Source organism: Macrotis lagotis, chromosome X (assembly GCF_037893015.1).
Source record: "Macrotis lagotis isolate mMagLag1 chromosome X, bilby.v1.9.chrom.fasta, whole genome shotgun sequence".
NCBI lineage: Eukaryota > Metazoa > Chordata > Mammalia > Peramelemorphia > Peramelidae > Macrotis > Macrotis lagotis.
Genome location: NC_133666.1, coordinates 553,117,601 through 553,137,809, shown reverse-complemented (window position 1 = coordinate 553,137,809; position 20,209 = coordinate 553,117,601). Strand labels below are relative to the sequence as shown.

The following is a 20,209-nucleotide window of genomic DNA, read 5'->3' as shown; positions in this document are numbered from 1 at the left end:
CAAGGTCTCTTATCTTGTAAACAGGGAGCCATCTTTCTGGCTCTTCTATCTTATCCTCGGGATGAAATGACAGGTGGCCCTGTCTTCTGTTCTTTACCGTTACAGGGCCATGCCAACCTCCCTCTTCATCTCTCCACATGACTTTAGAGCCTGGTAGGGCCTTGGTGGGAGAGGGCAGGAGCGTTGGTTCTTTCTTAGCATGTCCTTTTGGGGAGAAAAATCTCTGGGCGGCTGTAGTGCCGTCATCCCTGACTTGTAGGAAATTCATGGTAAATAGTACCTGAGACAGGTCTGAATGGGTCAGTGACCTGCCAACTCCCCCTTTCTGTTTAAAAGATAGGATGTAGCAGAGTATCCATGTAAAGCTGGCACAGGGTGGGGCTATTGGCCATTCCCTGCGGTAGGACGGTGAACTGATAACGTTTACTGGGGGCTTGGAAATTGATCGCGGGGAGGGAAAAGGCAAATTTTTCTTTGTCCTCCGGGTGGAGGGGAATGCTATAGAAGCAGTCTTTAACATCAATCACTATAATAGTCCACCCTTGCGGGACTGCAGTGGGCATAGGGAGACCAGGTTGGAGGGTACCCATGGGTACCATGTTGGCATTTACTGCCCGAAGATCAATCAACATTCTCCAACTCCCCCCTTTCTTTTTTATGACAAAGACGGGGGAGTTATACGGGCTAAGGGACGGTTCCACTTTGTTCTCGTGCAGGAGGGTCATTACTATGTCTGTGAGGGCGATGAGCTTTTCTTTTGTCAGGGGCCACTGCTCAACCCAAATAGGTTTCTTATTAATCCATGTTATTCTGGGGGAAAAGCTCATCTCTAGAGTGGCCCCAATTAATTTCCCCGCAGGCTATCAGGGGTGGCAAGTGTCAGGTTAAGCTGGCTCAAGATATCTCTACCCCATAATGCATAAGGGAGGTCGGGTAGGCACAGTGGGGTGAAGAGTCCAGATTCTTCCAAAGCTGACCACCGTAAGGCGTGTGCTGCTTTCATGGCAGATCTATTGCCCCCCACCCCGGTCACTGCTTGAGGGCTCTGTAGGAGTGGCCACTCGCGCCTCCACTGTCCCCTATTTATGACAGAGCAATCGGCTCCAGTGTCAATTATCCCTTCGAGCTTCTGATTTTCCACCGTGACGGTTAACAGTGGTCGCCCAGAGCTGACCGGGTGGACCCAGTTCACATGAGCGGGAGGGGCCCGCAAGGGCAGCGCCTTTCCTACCTCTTGGCCCTGTTTTACCAAGGTGGGAAAGGGGTGGGGGTTTGTGACCCTTACGGATGTGGGACTTCCGGGACCAAAAATGACCTGGGTATGGGTGACTAAGTCCACACATCTCTCAGCCCCTGTGATGAGCGCTGGGAAAATATTTAGCTCGATGGGAATCATCGAGGTTTCCCAAGGCCCGATCTCTCTCTGCTGTGTCCCTTCTCTATAGTCAACCCTCACGGGGATAGTCACAGTAATGGGGCCGCTGTCTTCGAGCACGGGGGGGGGGCCCCGCGGCCGGGCCCCTCCCTTTCCCTTTTCCCGACTTCCCTTTGGATCGGCAGAACCTGGCTATGTGACCTGGCTTTCCACAGGAATAACAGGTCGGAACTGAAGTGGAGGGGGGCCGCTGCCTGCACTGTGCTTTGAGGTGCCCTGGCTTTCCGCACCCAAAACAGGTGGGTCTCACCTGCATACCATGAAGGGCGGTCAGGAGGCTATCCTCCCGGTTCTCCATGGCAGTCACTAAGGCTTGAATTGAATCCTCGCTGGGCATGTCCAGCAATTTGTCAACAATTCCTTCTAATGGAGCGTCGGGGGGAAGGCTGCTAATGGCTGCGATCCCTTTGGGGCGAAGACCCTCTTTAATCAATTGTCTCATAAGTAGATCAGATCCCGGGGTGTCTCCCATTATACGAGTCACTGTCTCTTTAACCTCGTTCACAAATGAGAGGGGTGTCTGATCTGCTCTCTGCTTCAGCCCAACCAACTTCTGTGTGGCTCTCCCCCCTTTCATGGCTCCAATCTTATCCCAAGCTGCAACATGTGTTTCTTTAACAGTCTCTAGCTCAAACTGGCCATACTGGGCCTGAACAGCAGGGTCAGAATAGGCTCCAGTTCCACACAGGAGGTCAATGGCTAAATCCAGGGGGGTATAACCCCGGGATTTTGCCAGCTTAGAGGCCTCTCTGCGGGCCTGAGCCTTAAAAGCTAAATATAAGGAGGCATCTAGGCACGCGGCTGCAATTTCGTCAAAGTCAGCAGGGGTCCAAGGGTGCGTAGCAAAGAGGTTTTGCATCAGTCTTTTTACATAAGGGGAGCTTGGGGCCGTATTTAGTCACGGCCTCCTTAAGTTCCTTAAGCATCTTAAAAGGGACAGGGCGGTAGTCTCGGGCTCCGGTAAGGGGGTCCGTAAATACCGGGTAGAGGCCCCAGTCATCCCAGTCCACCTCCTCCCCTTTCTCTATTGCTATGGAGGCACTGGTGGCAAGTAGGCCGGATGGGCGGAGCCCTTGAGGGGGATCTCTGAAGGGCGGACAAGGAACACGGGGGATTTTTTGCCTCTGTTTCCTGGCTGGGCCGCCAAGCCTGGGGCGCGGCAGCTGTCCAATCAGCGCGGACTTCTCCCTCCTCGTCAGCAGCCTCCCGGTCCCACCTACTCACGCTCCCTCTTCCTGCCACCCCTGAGGGCTGTTTGCACCCCTCCCTTCCCGCGCTCGGAAAACTTCCGGCCCTGAATCTCTAAGTGTGCCACATTCATCGCCCTCCCCCTTTCCTTTCTGTCTCGGCAAGGAGGGGCATGCGGCATTTTCTTCTCCCTGGGGGCCCCTTGTTCCCCCATTGTTTCTTCTAAGTTCCTCCCACGGATACAGGGGAGGGGGTGGCCTTCCCTCTTCCTCTGAGCCCTCTGAATCCGATCCCGCCAACGAGCTACCCACCTGAGTGCTGATTGTTCGTGCCAAAGTCACCTTCTGGGGATGCAGGGCTGCATCCACTATCTTATACACTGTAAAATCCTTGGGGGTCAGTTTTCCCGGGCAGGTGTCATTATAGGAGGCCATCTGCTGCCCTACCACCTTCCATTTATCTGGTTGGATCCCACTATGTTGCACCCAAGGGCAGATGTTCCAGATATTCTCAACAAAAGCACGGCACGTCTTGATAGGTAATTTACGGCCATGCTTAGCGCAGAGTTTATAAAGCTGCACTGCAACGGCCTCTTTTTTCCTCCCGGCTCAAAGGCGGGAATACTATTCCGGCCCCCCATGCTGTCTACTAGCCGAGGGCTGCAATCCTAACAGGTGGCAGAACTGGAAAGTTCCCGTTCGGCAAAAGAGAAGGAGGCAGCAGGGCACAATCAGACAGGCCAGCACGGCAAGGAGCGTGATTAGAGCAGAAGGAGAAAGGGGAGAGAAAGAAAGCATAGTCAACACAATAGGGATATGTCCCTCAGGCAATATCTGAGAGTAAACGCCCTCTCCTTCCTCCCGGTCAGAAACGACCGAGGCTGTCTGGAGAATCCGACCAGCGGATTTCAGACGTTCCCTAGCAAAATCAGGTCCCTGTTCCGGGGGCCACTTGCCGGGTTTTTATTTACAACGCCGGCTTCTTTATGCTAGTCCGTCCTCTTACTCACCAGTCCAACGCGTGATGAGTCTTCGGGGTACCCCCGGCCCCCACTCTTTGATGGGGGAAGAACCAGACAGAGCGCCTGAGGTGGGTAATCAGTCTTTATTCTTCTGTGATCACATTCCCGCCCCCCCCCACCTCTCAGCAGACCCTTTTATCCCCTCTGTCCTCCCTCCCATGAACTCTTACTCAATGAGGGGCCCGAGTTCTGTAACATTCCCTTATAAGGTGATTATGTTTCCCCCTCTAAGCGACCGCCAAGCCTCTTCCCCCCGCCCCCAACACCTCTGTTTATATTTTTCCCCTTTTTTCACTTTATCCATATTTCCCAGTATTTTGTTTTTGAATATTACCCCCTTCAGTGTGTTCCCCCCCTTGTATCCAATCCTCTCCTGTTTCTTTCCCCTTTCCCTTTGTCCCTTTTTTCTTGTGTTAGTTCGTCTTTTCCTCCCCCTCCCCCTTTCCCTTTTTAGTACTTGAAAGGTAAGATAAGTTTCTCAACTTAACTAAGTGTGCATGTTAACTTTAAGCGTAATCTGATGAGAGTAAGATTCAGATAGTTCTCATCCTTTCTTCACCTTTATTGGAATAGGTCCTTTGTACATTTTTAAGTAAATGATTCACTCCATTCATCTCCTCAATCCTCCTGTCTCTTTACTGTCTAGCCCCCCTCCCCCTGCTTTTTAAGGAGATATGATTTTTAAATCATTTTATCTGAGTCAAGGATCAGTCATGAGTGTCCATCACTTATGGCTAAGTATATTCTCTTTAATACAGTTACAATTCTTGAGAGTTATGAGAATCTTTCTCCCAGGTGGGGATATAGTTAGTTTCATCTTACTGGATAGCAGTTTTTTCCTTTACCCTTTTTTTTTAACCTTTTTCATGTATCCCTTGGTCTCCTGTTTTATGTCCAGATTTTCTGTTTAGCTCTGGTCTTTTCATCAGTAAAAAGTTGAAAGTCTCCTATTTCATTAAATGTCCATCTTTTCTCCTACAATAGAAGTCTCAGTTTTTTCAGATAGTAGATTCTTGGCTGCATTCCAAGCTCCTTTGCTCTTCAGAATATTTCATTCCAAGTCCTTCAATCTCTTAATGTTGATGCAGCGAGGTCCTGTGTAATCTTTAATGTGGTTCTTTGGTATCTAAATCGTTTCTTTCTGGCTGCTTACAGAATTTTCTCTTTCATCTGTTAGTTCTGGATTGGTCGCAATATTCCTTGGTGTTTTCATTTTGGGATCCCTTTCTGGAGGGGATCAATGTATTCTTTCAATAACTATTTTGCCCTCTGTTCCATGATATCAGGGCAGTTTTCCATCACTGAATCCTGTAATGTTAATTACAGACTTTTTTTCCCTATTCAATGTTTTTAGGACACTCTATGATTCTTAGGTTGTCTCGCCTGGTTCTATTCTGAAGGTCATTGGTTTTGCTGATGAGATATTTTACATTTTCTTCTGTTTTTTTCAATTTTTTGTTTTTGTTGAACAGATTCTTGTTGTTTCTTGAAGTCATAAGTTTTCCACAGATTCCAGTCTATTTTTTAGAGAAGAATTTTCTTCATTTACCTTTTACAACTCCTTTTTCAATTGTTCAATTTTACTTTTGACTAATTGTGGGTTTGAGATAATTATTTTCTATTTGTATTTGTCCATTTTTATTTTCCAAGGATTTTTTTTCTTGTTTCGAGATGTTAATTTTTCTCTTGCAAGGTGTTAATTTTCTCTTGAGTTTATTTATTCATTTTTTGTTTTTGCAAGGCAATGGGGTTAAGTGGCTTGCCCAAGGCTGCACAGCTAGGTAATTATTAAGTGTTTGAGGCTGAGTTTGAACTCAGGTACTCCTGACTCCAGGACTGGTGCTCTATCCACTGCGTCACCTAATCGCCCCTATCTACTGTGCCACCTAGCTGCCCCCTCTTGAGTTTCTTTTCCCAATTTTTCCAATTGATTTTTAAACTCCTTCCTGATTTCTTCTACGAAGTCTTTCTGGACTTCAGACCACCAATTCAGATTCCCCTCAGATGTTTTAGATCTTTCTGAGTTAGGATCTGTTAGTTCAAAGTAATTTTCATTGGACCCCGTTTACACTGGCCTTCCTTCATTTCCCTAGGGTCTTGAGTTGGGGGAGGGGCTGACTCACAGAGGTTTGGTGTTGAAAACCCTAGAGGCTTTGCTCACTGGGTTTAGTAACTTCCAGTGGACTGGCCAGTAGTGAGCATTGGTTGCTTTCTTTGGAGTGTTTGAGGCCCTTTCCCTAGGCCTAGAGGAGGTGGGAGGAGCAGCAGGGTCTGAATTATCTTGGAACAAAGTGGGCTGGGCCCTGGGGCAAGTATGTTAATCTCCCCATTCAGTTGAGGGAGCTCTGCTGCCCACATCTGAACCTGGTGGGGCAAGGCTGTTACTGTATTTGTTCTGGGGAGTAGGCTCCACTGAAAGTATGGAGCTCAGGGCCAGCTAGGTGGCGCAGTGGATAGAACACCAGCCTTGGAGTCAGGAGTACCTGAGTTCAAATCCAGCCTCAGACATTTAATAATTACCTAGCAGTGTGGCCTTGGGCAAGTCACTTAACCCCATTGTCTTGAAAAAACCTAAAAAATCCCTCTCCCCCAAAAACAAACAATCAAAAGTATGGAGCTCAGGGCCTGGAGCTTAGGGCTCTGAGCCCAGGGATTGATGTCGAGTCATCCTCTGCAACTCTCTTTGCTCAAGCTTGTCTTATAGCCCCGTTAGGGCTCCCCAGACTGCTGCCTCTATGGCAGAAGCCTCTGTGGCTAAGGCCAGTCTTCTCTTTTCTCCCCATCACTGCCCCTGGGATGACTCTTCTCTCTGCTCCCACTTCACCCATGGTCCCCTGAAACAGTCCTTGTTTGTAGATGTTCTTCTGTCTTTTCTTTCTGGGTTTTGTCAATCAAATTTCTATTAAGAGGTTTCTTTCATATTATTTTTGAGGGGGAAACCAGTAGACCTTAGCACAGTGCCTGTTTTCTCTCCACCATCTTGGCTGGAAGTCATTTTGTGAATACTTTCAAGAAAATAATTGACAGGTCCTGGACAATGGACTCTCTGTAGAATACAAGCTGATTTGTAAAATTTTACATAAAGTAAGGTTGAAGAGTACTGTCTTATAAAACAGAGAAGCAGTGGAGAGAAATTTTAAAAAAGTATGGCAAAGCGACTCAAATAGGAAAGATCATTTCAAAGAGTAAAATATAAGATAAATATTGAAGGATGACAATATATGTGGAAATAGGAAGAGATCTGCTGAGATTTTTCTGAGTAGTCATTTTTATCATCAAAGATTGTACACCACACTTGTACTTTAACGTCTTGTTTTGAAATGATGTCAATAAAATATTTTAAAAGTAAGAGATAGGAATTTGGTAGTCAAATAAGGGAAAGGAAATAAGAAAATGTAGCTGGATTAAATCAAATGTAGGAAGATGTATTCTATGTTATAGGTGACTTTATTATGAGGGTATAGAGGGACTGATTGACAAGTCATTTGAAATAAGTGAGATATGAAAGTTTTTGGAAAATCCTCAGACTTCAGTATACTAGAATATGTGACTTAAGAGAACACCAACAACTTTTGACTCAAATACTTTTCATTTCTATAGAATTTTTATGGGAGTCATCTGCACATGCATTGAGGGTGTTAGGAAAAGGCAGATTTTCACAAATTATAGGCCACAGAAGATTGCTTCTTTACCATCACATAATCTACTGCACAATGGAGAGAGGGCAGAGTTCCACTGTTTATTGTTGATCATTGAAAAGCATCTGAGTCAGGAGAGCATAAAAAACGTAATTTTTTAAAAATGAATTTCCCATATAATCAAAACTTTTCAAGATTCTTTGAAAGATTAAGGCATAAAATAGGAATGTATATATTTATGTATATACACATCTATCTATCTATCTGTTAAAGGTATGAAAGCATAGATCTGGGGCCCCAAAAAAGAAGAAAAAAGAAATAAAAATCATTCTTTTAATTATTTTAAAGATAAAATTCCCTAAAGTCCTATTTGACACTATATTTAAAGATATTGAAAGAGCACTTAAACTGAAGCATTTTTACAACTTTCCAAATAAGTAGCACAATGATCTTTTAGATAATTAATAAATTTTAGTGAGATTTTTTTGAATATTCATGAATTAAAAGCTATGCTTTGACCAAGTTCAGTTAAATAGATTTAATGGAAGACCCCTGACCAAACTGACAGTCCTAAGAATTTCATAAATATATTCACTTGATTCATATTTATCAAATTTTTATTTCTAGACATTTCATATACATATTGGTATAATTATATTAGTATCTATTACACAGATAAAGACTAAAAAGAGGCAACTTTCCTGTTACTTTCAAGCAAAATTACCTCTAAATAGTTTTTAAAAATCTTGTTTATGAAACCTTAAAAAATTTATTTCCTGCATTTAACTTAGGGCACTAAAAAACTATTAATATGTTCACTTACATAATTTTTTGCTAGCATCTATTTTCCCTCCTCCCTAATTTTGAGGAAAATATAAACATTTTGTCTTCTCTACCATCTTTGTTTCCATATTTTCTCAACCCTCTGTACTTCATACATCATCAAGCTGCTATTGGACCAAATAAAGATTCCAAAGGAGATGACTACCACACCTGCTTTATTCTGTTACATCTATACTTCTTCCTTGGGCTTATACTCCCTTTCCTACAACTTCCACACTCATTTGTTTGTTTTTAATCACCAATTATTTCTGTCCCCCATGTTTATGGCTTTCCCCTTTACACTCCATTTTACAAATAGTCTTACTGGAATTCTTTGGCAAATGAAATTATTAGGCTATTCCATTGCACTGCAATCCCAAAAGGCCTTAATAGAATTCTTTGGCAAATAAAATTAGTAGGCAAATCAATTATTTCCTCTCTTAATAATTCCATTACAAATAGCCCTAGATCCTTGAAAAGAGAATCAAGTGTAAATTAGTTGCTATCCGTTTTTATATAGAGGTTTTTTTCTATACTCGCCAAATTTAAAGATCATTGAATTGAAGAAGTCCTTGTTGAACTCAGTTTTATATTTTAAATGTTTAATTCATGCCAGATCTTCTAATGAGACCATGTGTATTCCAATTCCTTGTTTTGAATGGATGTGAGAAATGCCTTCCTCAATAAAGCAGATAATGGTCAGGTTCTCACCATCCCAATCAATTATTTCAATACGATTTGCTTATTCAACAAACTTTCTCAGTAAACAATATTCAGAATTTGTACTAAGTACTGGAGAATATACTCAAATGGATTATCTCATCAACTTGAAAATTATGTTCAAGAATTCAGATGATGGGGGCAGCTAGGTGGCACAATGGATAGAGTACCAGTCCTGGAGTTAGGAGGGCATGTGTTCAAATCCAGCCTCGGACTCTTAATAATTGCCTAGCTGTGTGACCTTGAGCAAGTCACTTAACCTCATTGCCTTAAATAAAATTTTAAAAAAGAATTCAGATCATAATCTATCCATGTCTGCCCATATGGTATGACTCTTGTTCACTTAACCCCATTGCCTTAAATAAAATTTAAAAAACAAATTCAGATCATACACTATTCATGACAGCCCATACTTTCTAACTCTTATTCACATCCTCCATATATGATTAACCAATATGCAGGGAACCTTCTTCTCTATCTTCTGATTGTCAGGTGAACAGTTCAATGTCTTATGTTTTACATATAGTTTTTTCATTAACATTTTTAACTCATTCATCCTTTACTTTAGATCTTCTTTGAAGTTCCTTATTTTTTATATACAGCAACCTAATCCATGTATCTATTACTCTATTTGATACCTATCTTTAACTTTTTGAAGGATTTCATGACTTGCAGTACTAAAAGAATATTGCTATTAAAAAAGACAGACCTTTTAAATTTTTTGAGATCATTAAAGGATCTCTAAGATTTCTCTGTGGCAATCAAATTGGCCATCCTCTTCCTCCAGTATAATTCCAAGTCTAATATATATATATATATATATATATATGTATATATATATATATATATATATACATATATACATACATATATACATACACACACACACACTGATGAACATGCACTATGGGTTGTCTTTTGAATTGTATATAATAATGTCATAACAGATATGCTTAATGTACTTGTTTTTTCCAGTATAGATGGTTAAACTCTTTTGAATAGTCATGGATTTCTTCATGGTCTCATTATCAAGTTCAATCCTCTTTACAGATGGAGAAACTGAGGTCCAGAGAAGTGATATAGTCAGAGTTACAGAGCTAGTTAATATCAAACAACAGGTTATAAACTGAGACCTTCCTGACTCAAAGTCTAATTCTCTATCAGCTATACCATCTGCAATGTTCTGGAGTTCAGTGATACCAGCCTAAGATCTTTCCCAACCATAAACACCCAGGGGACCTCACTATACACAGGGAATTACTCTTCAGTATAGAATCTACACAAGATCTCCTCCACTATGACTAGTCCTTTTTCATGCCATATCTTCATTTGTTTTTACTATTGTTTTAATTACCTCAGATCTTTATTTCATGGAGTTTGATTTAAAAAGAAAAGAAACTTCTCAAACAGTCACCCAGTTGATATTAGTTTAATACAGTAGGAACAAAACCACTTCTTCCACATCTATCTTCTTGCTGGATTTTAGTTTGTTGAATTTTTAAAAGTTGACATGAGCTTATGTGGGCATAGACCAGGCATAGGAGCAATGGCAGAGATAGTTCCAGAAATCATATGAGCTGAGATTTTGATGATTAAAAGTTCTTGGAGAATGGATCCTTTGCTATATTTGATAGATAGTCCATATCTGATATCAGCAAGATAGGATGGGACCCTTTTTGCTATCATCTGACCAGAGTGTTTGCTAACAGGCCAGGGGAAGGGACCCAAGATTGGACGAATAAAAAATAACTGCAAACCGACATAGAGTTTAAGAAAACTTAAATCTTGATACTTCAAGTATAACAGCAACTGCTTTGGATATGTATATGTATGTATGTATGTATGTAATACTATATTTGTTTGAACTGAAATCTATGCTTCATAAAAATGTATGAGAAAGTGTCATTTTTAACTTGTTTATTCAATTTAACTTAAACTAATTAAAGCAGTAATACCAAGAAGGCATATACTTCATAGTCTTACAAATTCTCATTTTTATGAAGTTAATATAATTGTTTCCTGTTCTTTAAATTGTGTTCATCTGCTGAGCATAAACAATTGAAAAATTCCAATGAAATAAGCATACAGAAGATAGAAATTTTATTTCTGATAAATATAATTACTATAAGGGAGAAAGCATAATCTTGAAAACATTTTTATTTTCTTTTTAGATCTTATGGAAGTGTATTTAAAGCAATACATAAGGAATCTGGTCAAGTGGTGGCAATTAAACAAGTTCCTGTTGAATCAGATCTTCAGGAAATCATCAAAGAAATTTCTATAATGCAGCAATGTGACAGGTATGAATATTCTCCTGACTGATACCATACATGTATTATTGCACATATAAACATGTATGTATAATTTTCCTAGATTCCTTACTTTTTTATTGTTTAGAAATAGAAGTTAAAATCATCAAAGAAGACAGGTTTGCAAAACTGGTTTTGGAACATTGAGCTTCTTTTATATATATAAATGGTATATCACATAAAGGTCATCCTTAATAGCAAATTTTTTATTGTTTGCTAAGTTCATTTATTTTTGGGATCTGCATTTTATGTTACTTTTGTCTGTAAGGTTATGGAAATGAGAGACTTACTGGAAAGAGTGTTACATTTGACAGAAATAGGAAAGTTTGGAAGATGGATGGGTTTGGGAGGGGGAAAGATAATTTGTTCAGTTCTAAACATGTCAAAAATGTCTTTCGGACACCTAGTTTAAAATATCCAATAGGCAGGTGGTATGTCTGAAACTCAGAGGGAGTATTGGATATATTCACTCCTATTATTCCCTCAGACATTTAATGTAGCTCTGTGAATCACTTGCATAGAGATATCTAAACCCTTCTATCTGAAGAAAACCCCAATAGATGATAGCCCCAGGATAGATCTTTTGGGCTGTGAGGATCTATGAGCACATAGTTAGCAGCATGATACTGATGATGAGTTATCAAAGGAAACTTAGAAGGTGAGCCAGAAGAGAGCAAAATCATGATAATTCCAGAGGGAAGAATATACATAGGAAGAGAGAATGAGTTAGCAGTGTCAAATGTAGCAGGGAGATCATGTAGTATGAGGACTGAGAAAAAACCATTAGATTTGGCTATTAAGACATCATTGGTAACTGGCAAAAGCATTTCAGTTGATTGCACAGGATTAAGAAGTAATTAAGAGGGAAGTGGAGCTAATGAATGTATGAAATTTTTCCCTAGGATTTTAATGGAAAACGGAGGGGAGAGAGTGTTGGTTTGAGAGTTTTGTAGGTGAAAGTTTTTTTTTCCCTCTGGATGGAGAAAGACATGGACTTATTTAAAGGCAGAATAGAAAGAACCAGTAGAGATGAAAAAGTTGAAGATTAGAGAGCATGCCAGAGAATTTAGAAAAGAAAAACTGAAATTGAGGCTATATAAAGGAGTTGACCTTGGCAAAGAAAATGCTACTTTACTAACAAACACTGGGCAAAAGAGAAGAGAATGGGAGATGTCAAGATGTTTTGAAATGAAGAGAAGTGGAGAAGAGGGAACTTATTGCAAACTTTTATTCTGAAGAAAATAAGGAGGGAAGCTCCTTTCATTGTGGACCTGATTTTTCCTAGTAAGAAAAAACTGATTCTTAAATCAGAAATGGGGAGAACTTTTGGAGGAAGTGATAATTTCCTTTGGAGTTCATGACATTTAGGTTATATAATGATAAAGAGGGGAATCTTTATAGCCCTGATTATAGGAAAACAAATTTCAGTGAATTCAGAGAAAGGAGAAGCAGAAAATTGTAACTTTTGAAGTCAATAGAAAAAAAAAAGATTTGCTATCCTCCACATTAATAATTCTGGTGAAGAAGAAAATTCTGGGAAGTGGTGTATAGTACTACCAAGGTTAAAAACCATGTGCAGTAGTTGGAAGTTAGTATGACTAAAATAAATGCAAAAGATTGGGTAAATCCTATGTAAATAATCCTAAAAAGAATAAAAATACTGATGTATAGATGTTAGTGTTGAATGCAAAGGCCACAGAGGGCTTTTTAGAGCAGTGTTAAGAGGAAAATAAAAATTCATGACTATTGTTTAGGTTGGAGAGTAGTTCAGTAATGGACAATAGATAGTTTACTTCATTTTTCTTTGTTGAGCAGTAGTGTGGTATAGTGAGTAGAAATTTGTTCTTAGAAACAGAACACCTGGGTTCAGTTAATTTCATTTACTGGGTGAGTTTCAGGAAGGTACTTCACCTCAATCCTTCAGGCATCCCTCAAAGATTCTAAGGTGCAGATAAGATCCTGGTGTGTATTGATGGAGGAAGTTTCCTTATCAGATATTTTCTTATACTAGTTAAGCCATAGATAGGTCCCGACCCTTTTCTTATACATTCCTTCAGATAAGTAAGGAGAGAACAATATATAGTTAACATGAAGTCAAAATATTTGATAAATGAGGATTGTAGGATTTTGGATTTGGATCTGGCAGTGATCTTAGAGTCTATCAAGTTCAATTTCCTGATTTACTTTGAATGAGAAAATGAGGTATAGAGAATTTAAGTGACTTGTCTAGGATTACACATCTAGTAATGTCTTAAGACTCAGATCTTACTGATTCTTTGTTCAGCATTCTCTTATTCTTAACTACCCTTTATTATTCATTAATTCATTCATTCATTTGGTTTTTGCAAGGCAAATGGGGTTAAGTGGCTTGCCCAAGGCCACATAGCTAGGTAATTAATAAGTGTCTGAGGCCCGATTTGAACTCAGGTACTCCTGACTCCAGGGCCAGTGCTCCATCCACTACATCACCTAGCTGCTCCTCAACTGCCTTTTAAGAAAGAGGTAATAGCAACTTTAAAAAAGATTCTATGACCTATAGCAGGAATGCAGAATTGGTTTATTATTAGGAAAAGTAGGATGAAACCTATAAAAATCACCTTTTTATCAGGAGGTGCTGAAAATAATTCTAGCAAAATACAACACCCATTTAAAATATATAAATTAATGAGTATTTGATAACTGGCATCTACCTAACTTCAACAGTGAGGATAAGATTAAGGATACTGCTAAGGTTGTCCACTGTCATCACTATTATTTTGCTCTGGAAATGTTAGCTGTTGTAATAAGATTAAACAGTTAAATTGAAGGCATAAGAATAGGGTAAGAAGAAATAAAATTAAGTTTTTACAAATGATATAATGGTTTACTTAAAAAATCCTAGAAATTCAACTAAAATTAATTATAACAATTCATAAATTCAGTAAAGTGGCATGATTTAAAACAAATTCATAAAAGTATCATCTACAACAAATCCATGAAGAAAAAATAAATTCAATTCAAAATAATTATAGAATGTATATAATATCCAGGAGTGTTATCTACTAGGACACATGCAGAAATTATGTGACCATAACTATAAAATACTCTGATGATGAAGTTGACTGCCCTCAATGAGTTCAAGGTGGCACCATGCCTAGAAAGAATTGATGAATGTATTGCTAGTGTTAGATAAAATGTTTATTTAGCATTTATTATATACTGGGTACTGGGGATTCAAATGCTAATAAATAAGGCAATCTTTGTGGAAAAGGGAACAGTACTTATTTAGCAACCTGGTTAGAAGTAGACCAAAAATCACATAAAGAAACCTGAACTCTGGCAAGATATGGCAAAAGCTGACCTATTAGAACCAAAGAACCCAGTAACAGTCTAGATTATCATTGGGAAAGTGATGATCCAAGTAGAGATAAGAAACCGACCAAATGTGAATTGTTTATTTATTTTTTTATATTTTGAAGCAATAGGATTAAGAGTGACTTGCCCAAGGTCACACAGCTAGGCAATTATTAAGTGCCTGAGATTGGACTTGAACTCAGGTCTTCCTGACTCCAGGGCTGGTGCTGTATCCACTGCGCCACCTAACTGCCCTCCCCCCCATCCCCCAAATGTGATCTTTAAAAAACTTACCTGGTAACAGTTCCATAGGACTCATGAAAAATGCTATTCACTTTCAGAGAAAGAACAAATGAACTTTGAGTAAGAAGGAAACATATTTTCTTTCCCCTTTTTTTTTTCTGCCCCATTCTCAACATGACAAATGTGGAAATTTTTTTAAAGGTGACTTATGAAGTCCCTTCCAACTTTGAGATTCTATAATTATGGCTGTTCCAATTTGACATATAAATTGGACTAGATTGACCAAAGAAATATGTTAATCCACTTTATGAACCACATTAAAGCGTTTAAATATATTTTTAATATGGACTATAGGTATTTTTTGTCTTCCCAATGGATAGGGGAGGGAGGGAAGGAGGGAGGGTGGGAGGGGGAGAGAGAGAGAGAGAGAGAGAGAGAGAGAGAGAGAGAGAGAGAGAGAGAGAGAGAGAGAGAGAGAGAGAGAGAGAGAGAGAGAGAGAGAGAGAGAAAGAGAGAGAGAGAGAAAATCGAAAACTGAAAATAATTTTTTTTAAATTAAAAAAAAAATGATTGTAGGGAGGTGTAGTACCAAGACTGGAAAAAGACAAATATTTTCCTAATTTTATATCAAGGAAAGGGAGTAGAAACTTTAACCTTTAGACCAGTTCTCTTCACATTTAATATTCATCAAATTCTAGGACATCTTTTTAAAAGGGTGATCAGTTGTTACTTAGAAAGGGAAGCAGTAATCACTAAGGTTAAACATGAGTTAACCAGGAATAGGCTATGATAGACTGACATGGATTCCTTTATTTCTTTTTTTCTCTCTTTTTTTTTAATTTTTCAAATTGGTAGAGCATAGTATAATTAAAAGAATACTGCTCTTGGAATCAGAGAATTGATGCCATGTAATCCTTATGTGACTTTTGGCAAGTCTCTTTCCTCCTTTCCTGGCTGTTTCTGATTCTCTGGGCTTTGCTGCCCCCACATTCTATTGGCCAGTTCTTCCTGGGAACTTTATTTTGGGGAGAGATCCGTGTGAGCTATCTTCACTACTTTCTTGACTTTATTTCTAACTCTTTAAATTTTGCCAGCTTGCCCCAGTTTCGGCACAACTCCATCCCTTTTTTCATCTGCCTTCTATGGTTTGACTTCCTTTATTAGAATATAAGTTTCTTGGGGGCAGTAACTATCTTTTTCTTATATCAGTATCCTCAGTATTTAGTAATATACCTAGTTTATAGTAAGTTCTTAATAAATGAAAGTTAACTAATTGATTCTCTGGCCTACTTATTGTTCATGCTGTTGTAGGAATTCTTGTTCAAAAACTGGTTGGACCAGGTGACTTACGAGGTCCCTTCCAACTTTGAGATTCTATAATTATGATCTTCCAATCTGACCTGTAAATTGGACTAGATTGACCAAGGAGATATTTTAGTCTGCTTTATGAACCACCACGAAAAGGATTAGTTTGAAGTTAATCTAGATTTCAAAGACAGTATATCAATTTATAAAATAGGGATTGCAAGTTCTTTTCTATGGTTTATTATTGCTTTTAAAAGATTTTAAAGATAATTCCTTTTTTTTTTTTAGATTTCTTTTTCAAGGCAATGGGGTTAAGTGTCTTGCCCAAGGTCACACAGCTAGGTAATTATTAAGTATCTGAGGCCGTATTTGAACTCAGGTACTCCTGATTCCAAGGCCGGTGCTCTATCCACTGTGCCACCTAGCCGCTCCTAAACATAATTCTTAACTAGAATCTTGGAATCCTCTCTTAAGAAATTTTACGTTAGATCTGGAATTTTATTGCTAGTAGTTACTTGATAGTGATGATTAACTAGTCAGGAAATTCAAATCAGACACTGAACATTAGTAACAAATCATTATGAAGTGCTTTGTAAACAGCTTTAAAGGATGATACAAATGCAACCTGTTATTTATAATGAGTAAAAAATTTATATCAACTATGTAATAGTGAACAAACATTAAAATACATTTATAAAAATCTTTTGCCTAACTTTAATTTTATTTGCTTAATTAATGCTATTATATTAGGAATGTCTTTGATGATGATGATGATAATGATAGTAATTACTATATGTTCCAGGCACCTTGAAAAGTGCTTTACAATTATTATCTTATTTAATCCTCACTAAAAATCCTGGGAAATGGCCATTGTTAGCCCCGTTTTACAACTGAAGTATACAGAAGTTAAATAACTTGCCTAGGCTCCCCTAGCTAGGTAAGTATGACATTTGAACTTCTTCCTACTCCAAGCCCAGCATTCTATCCACAGTGTCACCTAGAGGCAAACGTGCATTTTGCTAGGTTAATCTATGATTTTTTACTCAGAACACTTCTATTGAGTTCTATTTATTATTTTCATCTATACTTTTTAATCTCTTGATTCTTGCTTTCATTAGCTTAGTTATATTTAGAGATAATCTAATGCAGGACTTTTAGCGGGAAAGCCTTTCTTGTATTCTCTTTCTGACTACTTTATCTTTCAGCTTTACCCAATTAATGGTTACACCAATTCCTTTTAAACTGGTAAGTTTTTATCAGGCTGTCTCAGGAATATCCCTTCCCTCTTGGAATTATCATTGTATAAATCAGCTGTTTTCATGAACAGTTTTTTTTAAAAGCTTAATTAGAGGTTCCTTTAGTATAATCCAAGATTAAAGGGAGTGTGTTATATGAAAAAAGAATGCAGAACTTAGATTTTAGTCAGGATTTAGCCACTACTTTTCTGCATGGCATTAAGCAAGTACTTTAATTCCTCTAAATCCTGGTGTCACATCTGTAAAATAAAAGGATTAGTCTAGATAATCTCCAAGGTTTCTTCAGGCTATGACTTTTGTGAATGAATCAACTATCTGTGTTTTGTCCATTCTATTGTGAGCTCTTGCAAGGCAGTTTGTCTTTTGTCTCCTTTTGCATTTCCAGTGAAGAGCATATTGCCTGACATGTAGTAAATGCTTAATAAATACTTAGTGATCAACATTTCCATTTTTTTGGGGAGTCAGGATATGTTATGCTTTAAAATGAAAAATCTTTTTTTTTTCTTTTTGCAGCATCTTCATTTCTGAATATGTTGCCTTCCTTTCCCCTACCCTATTAGCAAGTTTGGAACAAAAAATTTAAAAAGGAAGGGGAAAATTCTGTCAATATAAATCAACCTTTCAACTGAGCTAAATAATGTAGAATACTGATTTTTTTTAAAGAGAAGTTTGATTGATACCCAGTTACCATGACCAAAGACTTATTGAACTGCTTATAAACTTTGACCCAGCAATATCTCTTTTAGATCTATTTTCAGAGATGATTATAGAAAAAGGAAAATATATATTCTGAAACATTTGTAGCAACTCTCTTTATGGTGACAAAGTACTGGAAATTGAGGAAATTCTTGTTCAGGAATGATTGAACAAGTTGTAGTATATGATTGTGGTAGAATACTACTGTGCTATAAGAAATGAGGAGCTCAGTGAGAGTAGAAAAACATGGATAGACTTGGATAAATAATGAAGACTGAAATGAGCAGAACAAGAGAACATCTTATACAGTAACCACAATATTGTTTTAAGAGAACATGTTATACAGTAACTACAATATTGTTTTAAGAACACCTTTGAGTGAAAATTCATTTTGACTATTATAAATACCCTGATTACTTACAAAGGACATATGAAAGGAGATGCTATCTTCATCCAGAGAAAGAAATGATAAATAGAAGTATGTATATAATGATTTTGCATATATATATTTATTTTTGCATAAATGTGTATTTATATATATTATATATATATGTATATGTATATTTGTATCTGATGGTAACTATCTTTACCACAGAGGGTTGGGGAGGGAAGAAAAAAAAGAAACTTTATGTGATGACTCTATTATATGCTTAGAAGGAAGAACAAGCACATAATAGATTAGGAGTTTTGTGTGCAGTCGTTTTTCTAAAAATTATACTGTTATAGAAATGATTATTTTAGTCTATAAATTAAAAATAAAAGAAAGAATTATGATGCCATTAGATTACATTACTTGGATATTAATGTAGAAATACATTAAATAGCTGTGTCATTGTATTGGAAATCAATCTTTGCTGAATTCTGTTGATTTCTTTTATTATTGAATTTTATAATTTTCATATTTGTATAATTTATTGTTTACTTAATCCTGCTTCTTCATGGTACAGATGAGGGAAATTACTTTCAGCAAGGTAGTATCACTTGACTGCGCTCTTAGACCCTATTGATTCTAGCCAGCCCAGTGACTTTTACTGCTTCTTGATTTGGAGACAAAGGAGAATATTGGTAGTTCTTTGAGTTTCTTTCTTCCCTCAAGCACAGGAAGAGGCAGCTGAGGCAGCTGAGGCTGACAGCTTGTGACTTGACCACAGTGCAAAGATATTAGCCAAAATTTAAAACTCTTTGTGCTCTGCAATATTCTCCTGTTTCCTCGACATTCCCTTTTGGCTCAGGAACTGGTAGTCATGGTCATATTTCTTGCTACTTTAATTTGATTCTTTTTAATAAAGTAAGAGGTCAGTGACCTATTTGATTTTTAAAGGAGAACTAAACTTTTGCCAAAAAAATGATTGACTTCCTCTTACTATTCATGTGACTAAAGTGTTTGTTTTGGAGTCAGAACTGAGTTTAAATTTGGGGTTTTATGCACCTTGTGGGGCCATTTTGACCTCTTGGAACTTCAGTTTCAACTTTAAAATGGAGCTAAGATACTTATATTACTTAGTTGTGAATAAAGTATGAATAGTGTGAATAAAATGAATTATTATCCTCTATCTTCCATATCTCACTCAGATATTAAATGATTGTTGACTAGAATATTACCCAGAAAATTTTGACTTCTCATAATTTTCGACAGGAATTTGATATCTTACAAAATTATTTTTAAAACCTTTAATTTTCACAAAGTCATCATCAAAACTGTGAAGTAGAAATTTAGCTATAGATTATCTGAATAGTACCTGTCAACCAGGAAATTGAGTAATAAAATGCCTGAATCCGCAAATAGATATCTACAGAAAACTTTTGAAAATTAACTGAAATGTTAAATTTCTTCATATTTGTAGTTTTAATGATGTATAGCATCTTTTATTGCATTGTTTACTCAACCATTAAAAACTTCTTGGGTGTTACTGAAAAGCAAAAAAAATACTTGCGGAGAGTAGTATGAAAGTAAGTAATTTAATAGGTTACCTAATCACTGAATCACTGGAAATGAATAAATACTTTGAGAAAAATCCAAGATCAAGAAGTTGATCCATTAGAGTAGAAAAGTTTTAATCCTTCCTTTAGCTGTGAAAGTACTGTGAAGAATTTTGATAAGGAAAAAATTGTAATTGTCCTTAGGAGGCAAGGTTTCAGGAGTAGGTTATGCCAGTCCATCTCTTTAAGAGCTTTTAATTTTTTTATTGGCAACTGCCACCAGGTTATGTTTTATATATACATACATATATATATATATATAT

At 37.8% G+C, this 20,209-nt stretch overlaps 1 protein-coding gene across 4 annotated transcripts in view; it reads left to right on the top strand.

Moving 5' to 3' along the window:
- STK3 (serine/threonine kinase 3) overlaps positions 1–20,209 on the top strand; it is a 511,742-nt gene that overhangs the window by 76,726 nt on the left and 414,807 nt on the right. For all 4 annotated transcript variants that reach the window (XM_074200516.1, XM_074200514.1, XM_074200515.1 and 1 more), the window contains one exon: positions 10,996–11,124. In XM_074200516.1, the coding sequence (XP_074056617.1) occupies positions 10,996–11,124 (129 nt within the window). The remainder of the gene's footprint in view (positions 1–10,995; positions 11,125–20,209) is intronic.